Below are 8,068 nucleotides of genomic sequence, written 5' to 3'. Positions count from 1 at the left end.
TGAACCCCGGAAAGACTGCTGCACGGAAAATAATCTGATTTTGAGTTGCCAAAAGGTTCAGAATCTCTTTGTTTTAAACCTATAATAATCCGGAAATGAAGCTTCACAAAAGGCTCCACATACTTCATCTTCAAGCTAGGTTCCGATAAACGGACAACTTCGGTGTTTTTTCCTTAATCTACGACTTTTTTCTCGTAAATTTATGAGATTTTAAGTCGTAAATGTATGAGATAAAAAGTCGTAAATTTACGAGTTTTTATCTCCTAAATTTACGAGATAAAATCTCGTAATTTTACTTTTTTTTTTTTTTTGGTGGCTCTAATTTTTTTTTTTTTGGTGGCCCTAATACTCCGTCGTACCTTTGTGATCTAGTAATAACAGGTTTTAAAATATATATGACTACAACTGTATTTTTGTAAAACATAGAATTGAAAATCATTATAATTTAAACTGGTTGTTGTGAAGAAATTTTGTATGACAAAGTGTGAAGTAAAACAGAAAGTATTTTTGGAGTTGTGCAGGACTTGAATGGTAGATGTACCAACATGGTGTGGTGTGCAGGTGAGCTAGATGAGTTGAAGGTGGAGATGAATCCACTGAGGATCAGATTTGATGTGGTGATGGACAGAATGACAGATGAGTCTCTGAGCACCATGATGTTTGCAAATGACATGCAGGGAGAAGGTGGAGGAACATCTGGTGAGGTGGAAGTTTCATCTGGAAAGGAGAAAAATGAAGGTCAGCTGCAGCAAGACAGAGTTTCTGTGTGTAAATGAGAGGAACTCAATTGGAAAAGGGAAACAGAGGTGATGAACGTGAAGGACCTAAAGTTTATGTTTGACAGTCCAGAGTAACAGGGAGTGTGGGGTGAACTAAAACATTTTGAGTGTCTTTTATTTTGAAAGGAAGTCAAAAAATAATACTGTACACTATATCTTTTTTTAAAAACAGCCCTTTTCTCTTAAAGCTTATGCTTCATTACCAAAGAAAAAAAATCCCAGTTTATTTATCTTCATCTTAATAGTAACAATACAAATGAGTGTCTTGTTTTTCTAAAGGCTTAAGTCAGACTACGACTAGGAAGCATAGTTGGAAATGTAGAGGTTCTCTGAGGAAGTGACAAAGATCCGGATCCTGGAATGAATCCATCAGAGGAACAGATCACGTTTGAGGGAAAGCCAGATTGGATAGTTTGGAGGTCCTATAGGATGGACAATGAATAAATCAGCAAAAGGAGGCTGAGGTTGGAGTCAGCACTAAGGAGGCCTGGAGAAAGACCAAAGAAGAAGTTTATGGATATTGTCAGAAGAAAAGGTTTGACAGAGTTAGATAAATCACTGTGGAGATTCCAAAGGGGAGTATTTGAAAGTAAAAAGACAAAAAAAGTTAAGTAGTTAAATAAACAACAACAGCAAATACTACTATTATTACTAATAATATAATTATTTCTATAATACTCATTATCAATGTGAAATGTTATTTTTGATTGCAGGTCTGTTAAAAATGTCTCCCTCTGCTGGCAGACTGAAGTGGTTTGGTCGTCGCTCATTGATGACGTGTACACACGTGCTGGATCCGTGGGATTCCCTATCAGGAGTGACCTCCGTCTCTTCTGCAGTAAGCAGTGAGTTTGGTAAATAAACGAGGAACATCTATGTTTTAATGCTCAAGTGTAAGTTAAGGTAAGCCTAGTTTTATAACCTCTAGTTATATTTTTGTTTACATTTGTTAATTTTACGGGTTAATTTGTTGGTTTTTATCTACAGTTTCCTCAAAATTCATGGGATAATAAAGAAAAGCGGACTGCTTTTTAATTAAACTGTGTATGGAAAAAATGCTTCTCAGACTCCCCTGTGTGCACAGACTGGTATCAGACTGCATATGGACTCCATCCCACAATACACAAAGAGTTTCGCTTTTAAGGAAAAGCTGCAGGATTGCTCAGCGGTTCTCCACTGCCTCAGGGAGGTGCAGCTCCAATGAGGGGCAGAACTCGGGTGCCCCTCCCCCTGGTTCTGAGCTGGCATCTAGGCAGTCTTTGCTGTCCAGGAGGAGGCGACAGCTGTCCCCACTGGAGAGGATCAGCAGCCTCCTGCCCCAGGAGGTCCTGAGTACGGAGGTGGAGCAGCTGAGAGAGCAGATTCAGCAACAACAGCATGATGGAGACACAAACATCCACAGGAAACGCTTCATGCAAGAGCAAAGTGAAGCTGAGACAGTCCCCAAGCAGGAAGATTTGGAAACCTATGAGGCCGCAGATGCAGCAGAGGTGCCAAACATGCCACCTCACACGGAGGAGACAACAGACAGTCCTCCAGGGGCATGCTGGCTTACTTTTGGGGAACTTCTCATTGCCGAGTATCGAAAGAACAGGCGAGTGGAGTTCAGAAAGATGTTCCAGCTTCAGGCAGGCTCTCGGCTGCAGAGCAGCTGGGGGGTCATCTTGCATGAGGACATAGCTGGACACCCTGCAGGCTGCTTCCTGAAAACCAGCAGGGGGGTTTCCATCTTCATACGCCGGGCCAGTCTAGAGGACTATGTGCTGTACATGAAGAGAGGGCCGGCAATCGCTTACCCGAAGGTACATTCTGATGAGCAATAACAGGACTTTGAAATGAACCTGTTTTCTGACTTTGAGTGTAAAACCTTGTTTTTTTCTCAGGACGCTGCAAACATGCTGATGATGATGGACGTCACAGAGGGAGACTGTGTGTTGGAGTCAGGCTCCGGGTCGGGAGCCATGTCTCTGTTTCTGTCCAGAGCAGGTCAGCCTCATCTTCCTGTCACCTTTCTCACTACAGGAGAGACATTTTCCCGCTCAAAAGCTTCTCTTGATGATGAGAGTTTTGTCATTTAAATTGTTGGACGTTGCCTTTCAGAGAGCCACTCTGATGAAAATGGTGTTTTTAACATCTTCTCTTGTGGCCTTTTTCTCATGATGGAGGACAAAAATATAGAAAATTAAGCTTGAAACTGCATCCCTAAGGTGTTTTTATGCAAATCTGTGAGGAATCAGGAGAGAATAGAAAAATGCTGTTTGAAAAAAGCGCATTTGTTACTTAGAAAATACGCTGGACAGAGGCCACAAGGCTGATCCTCTTCATTCGGATGTGTCCTTGCAGACAAATGGATCCATGTTCGCCTTTTTCCTTGCTGCATGGCTCCAGTAATGCTTCCCATTTTTGTTGCAGCAGTATTGTTAGGTTAGGGGTGTAAGGAAGCAGGAGAGAATGTTACCAAAGAGATGATGGGAAGTGGGGGCAGGCTTACTCCCCGCCATTAATCCAGCACACAACTCAGAGGAGAATGTCTACAATACTTCTGTCGCTCAACAGAAACTATGTCCTAGAGCAGGTTTTTTGACTTTGGCTAAAGATGTCATAATTATAATTAAAAGACCGCTGGGAACGCTTTGAAAATAGATCCGAAGATGATTGGATTTGGTCTTTTCAGGTTTTAATACTGTTTAAAATGTATATAGGAACTGATAGCAAGTTTAAATATCAGTACTTTATGTTTTACTATAATAATCTGACTAAAATCCAAAATATATAAAGGACAGCAACTTTTTATCCAGAAGATCTCTGGCTGTAGTGATGTACTCATAGACAGTTTGACTTCAACCTATAAAACCCTCAACTTCATCAAAGATGTGACAGAAAATTCAAATGTTGGGGAAATACGATATTTTTTAAAACTCTTTCATGAAATAAAAAAAAATTGCAGTATCATTTTTTTTCAATTAGATATATATAGTATTAGTTTTTGCTCAGAGTAATGTTAGTTTAAGATGCAAACATATTAACACAAAAGAATAGGAAGAAACACCTAATGTTTGAAATGTGATCCACACATTTTTAACATGGGATAACTGTAAGATAAAAATTAATAATCAACAAATTTAGCATTCTTTCAATACAGCAAGTAGTTATTCTCCTCTTTCCCACCAAAAGTGTTTTTAAGATTTCATGGATGAATCCATTTTGAAATGAGCAAGAAAAGCCATTCTACTGCCTCTAGTGGACTGATTATGAACTACAGGGCAGAAAATGTGGACCAGATTGTATAAAATTGTTTTTAGGGACAGTTTGGATCATGCTGATGATATAGGGGTCTCAGAAATGTCTGTATGAAATATGGTTCCACTGGTTATTTAGAGTTAAGGGTTTTTAAACAGGCTTTTTGGATTTCCACAGTGGGGTCAAAGGGTAGTGTTGTGAGTCTGGAGGTTAGGAAGGATCATCACAAAAGAGCCGTGTTAAACTACGAGCGCTGGAGGAAGTCGTGGAGTCTTCATCGAGGGGAGCAGTGGCCGGACAATGTGGAGTTTTACAACGCTGACCTCTGCACAGCCTCCCCCCTGCTCAGTGGCCACGCCTTTAATGCGGTCAGTTGATGTTTGTTATTTATAACATTTTCACATCAAAACTCAGAATAGCATGTTTCACCCAAAACATTTAAAAAAGTATTTAGTCAGCCACCAACTGTGCATGTTCTCCCACTTACAAAGATGAGAGGCCTGTCATTTCCATCATAGGTTTACCTGAACTATCAGAGACAAAATGAGAAGAAAATCCAGAAAATCACATTGTCTGATTTTTAAAGAATTTATTTGTAAATTATGGTGGAAAGAAGTATTTGGTCAATAACAAAAGTTCAGCTCAGTACTTTGTTATATACCTTTTGTTGGCAATGACAGATGTCTTTGCCAACTTTACGTTTTCTGTAAGTTTTCACAAACTGTTGCTGGTATTTTGGTCCATTCCTCCATGCAGATCTCCTCTAGAGCAGTGATGCTTTTGGGGCTGTTGCTGGGCAACATGGTCTTTTAACTCCCCCAAAATGTTCTAGGTGGTTGAGATCTGGAGACTGGCTAGGCCACTCCAGGACCTTGAAATACTTCTAACTAAGCCACTCCTTCACTACCCGTCCAGTGTGTTTGGGGTGGTTGTCCCGCTGAAAGATCCAGCCAGGTTTCATCTTCAATGCCTTTGCTGATGGAAGGAGGTTTACACTCAAAATATGAAGATACATGGCCACATTCATTCTTTCCTTTACACGTTTAGTCGTCCTGGTCCCTTTGCTCAAAAACAGCCCCAAAGCATGATGCTTCCACCCCCATGCTTCACAGATGGTCTGGTGTTCTTTGGATGCAACTCAGAATTCTTTCTCCTCCAAACACGACGAGTAGAGTTTAACCAAAATGATCTATTGTGGCTTTATCTGACCATAGCACATTCTCCCAATCCTCTCCTGGATCATCCAAATGCTCTCTAGCAGACTTTAGACGGTTCTGCACATGTACTGGCTTTACCAGGGGGACACGTCTGGCACTGCAGGGTTTGTAATCCCTGGTGGCGTAGTGTCTCACTGATGGTAGCCTTTGTCACTTTGGTCCCAGCTCTCTGCAGGTCATTCACTAGGTCCCCCATGTGGTTCTAGGATTTTTACACAAACGTAGAGATCTTATTTTTGGTGGAGGAAGAGTGGATCAAAGTGAACAGCTGCAGGGACACCGACGTCTTCATCAACGGCTGCAGAGATCCTGCAAACCACCCATCAATAAATAAAACTTTAATAAATCATAAATCAAACTAATGAGCTTCCAGTCATTTGGAACGTTATCAATAAACATTCAGTTCACCTGTTCTACTAAGTTTAGTGGGTCTGCTCTGCGGCGTTCACTTCCTGCTCTGTATGCTCTCTTCCACTTTAATCTCGTAAATTTACAATTTTTTTATCGTAAATCTACAATTTAAAATCTAATTTTGCTTTTTTTTGGTGGCCCTAAAGTTAAGGAAAGTTACAGACCTCTCTCATCTAAGTGAGAGAACTTGCATCATTGGTGGCTGACTAAATACAGTTTTGCCCCTCTGTATACTGCTATAGATCAGTATCTAGAATACATTATGTGATCATTTAGCCTATACATTAACTGTGTTACAGATAGCTCTGGACATGATCCGTCCTCATCTGGCGTTACCCACCGTTCTCCCACATCTGTATCCCGGAGCTGTGTGTGCCGTCTATCTGGCTAAGTATGTTCCTGGAATTTAGCAAATAAAAGTGTTTTTGCTGTTGCTGTGAAAGTGCTGCTGTGCTGTTTGCTCAGGTTACATTCTAGCTTTGACACAAATGTAAGCAGCCTTTGCTTTACAGATGACCTGAAATAGAAAAAAAGGGAACCGTTGAAGGAGACGCTTTTGTCGTTGTCACAGTAACTGCATCCAAAACACATCCTTTTTTGAGAAGAATCAATAACTCGGTTGAAAAAAAAAAAGTAGCATAAACATTATATTTAAAAACTGGTAATTGGATTAAAAAAAGCCTAAAGACCTACTCTGATCGTCTTTTGATCTATTGTAAAAGCCTTTGTTTTTATATTAATATTTCTAACCAAAATCAAAAACATTGCAGTTTTCTAAGATGGCTTTCACGCTAGCTTACAGCCCCTCAGACCCCCAACCTAACAATACCGGGGGGAAATAATGCCAAGCAACGTCTGAGGTAGTTCTGAGCCAGATGCCAGCTCAGACGAGGAAAACAAAGACGTTCATGGATCTAGTCAACAGAAATGAGCGGAGCGGGGAGCTTGAGGCCGCCCAGCGTCACAAATGCCGTCTATGTCAAACAATACTCAGAAATGCTATTTTCAGCTCAGTTTTCTTTATATTATACACATTACCATAAAAATGCCACAAGATAACGGAATGCCGTGGAACATGGAAACATGGTCTTTAAAGCCTTAAATAGAGATGTAAAGGTTTTCTGAGTTTCCCTTTTATGAACGTCTTCGTCTGACAGTATAACACAGGTCATAGACCTTCTGGAGGGTCTGCGGTGTTGTGGACTCCCCGTGTTGTGCGAGCGCGTCACAGAGATGCCAGTACGGGACTGGCTGGTGGCCCCAGCCCTTCAGAAGGATGGGCAGTTCCACACCAGACAAGCTCCACCCACAGAGGAAGATGAGACCCACACAGGTGATTGACGGGAAACTCAAGGATCTGAGTGTTGGTGCTTTGTGGCGTCTGAGTCGAGTTTAAAATTCTTCTTTCAGAAGCAGAAGATTCTGCGAATGACGGCAGCAGTCCGGCCTTTGGCAGCGTCCCATACATCGCCAGACCTCATCCTGAGCAGATGAGTCACACAGGTCAGACAGCAGCACACCTCAAGTTAGATTCTTGTCAGATCTGAACACTTATCGTCTTTGTTTTCTTTCCCCAGCATTCCTAGTGAAACTGAGGAAGTACACACATTAGCCTCCAATCCAGCAAGGAACTCCACTTATTTATGTAACTAAATCATTTGACTGGAAGCAATCTGAAAAATAAAATACTTTTAAAAGCTTTCCTGACTGCTCATCAATATTTCAGCAGCTTTTCTGAAATGCTTTGGAAGTCTAGCTGCAGGCGTGTAAAGCTGCTTCCACACGCATGTTCAAGCCTCCATTTCCAATGGAAAGTCTATGGAAACACATGGAAATGCTCGTTTGGGGCTTCCACCTTCAATACTTCAGTTCATGCGTTGCTACACAAGTTTTTAAGGCTGTTTCTGGAATCTACGTACAAAACACATGTAACAAGTTAAACCAGGTCAAACTTTGGCCAATCAAGGACTCAACTTTGGTAGTGATGTATGGATGCAGTCCCTTTTAATTCATGGTAGTGCCAACTGTGTAATAATTGATCATGGATGAGAGATCAATAGTTTTGTTTGTGCCCAGCCGGAATGATGACACCATATCGGAATAGAGCTGTGAAAGAAAAAGCCTGGAGGAGATTTGCACCACTTTTCGCACCAAGCCTCTTCCAACTGTAGGTGGCAGACATGAGCTAGTAAACAGTAGAAACAGACAAAGCAGCCCATCCCTGCCCGTCTAGCCCTTGTGCTATCCTAGGCACTTTACCATTGGGAGTTGGGTCATCTAGACCCACTAGACAGTGCTCTGAACCTTTTTTCTTCAATGATTTGTGATCTTCACTGGTGTCCATGGATTACATGGAATCTTTCCACCTTTATCCACCTTTGTCATGGTAAGGAGAACACGTCAATGTAAGGGGGGGGGGGG

General features: G+C 41.4%; 1 protein-coding gene across 2 annotated transcripts; it reads left to right on the top strand.

The window, feature by feature from the left end:
• Positions 1-1,546: 1,546 nt before the first annotated feature.
• trmt61b (tRNA methyltransferase 61B) lies at positions 1,547-7,349 on the top strand. 2 transcript variants are annotated; one of them, XM_004082827.4, is made up of 8 exons: positions 1,547-1,682; positions 1,767-2,581; positions 2,663-2,765; positions 4,197-4,387; positions 5,947-6,038; positions 6,805-6,980; positions 7,058-7,150; positions 7,225-7,349. In XM_004082827.4, exons 2-8 carry the CDS (start codon positions 1,826-1,828, stop codon positions 7,257-7,259), a joined length of 1,446 nt encoding a protein of 481 aa, XP_004082875.1. In that variant the 5' UTR covers positions 1,547-1,682; positions 1,767-1,825; the 3' UTR covers positions 7,260-7,349. The 2 variants fall into 2 exon arrangements, with proteins under 2 accessions (XP_004082875.1, XP_011489106.1); XM_011490804.3 differs by having other exon boundaries at positions 1,549-1,682; positions 1,864-2,581.
• The last annotated feature ends 719 nt before the right edge of the window (positions 7,350-8,068 follow it).

The sequence above is a fragment of the Oryzias latipes genome, chromosome 22, assembly GCF_002234675.1.
Source record: "Oryzias latipes chromosome 22, ASM223467v1".
Taxonomy (NCBI): domain Eukaryota; kingdom Metazoa; phylum Chordata; class Actinopteri; order Beloniformes; family Adrianichthyidae; genus Oryzias; species Oryzias latipes.
Note: the sequence above shows the minus strand (reverse complement) of the source record. Positions and strands in the feature narration are given on the sequence as shown.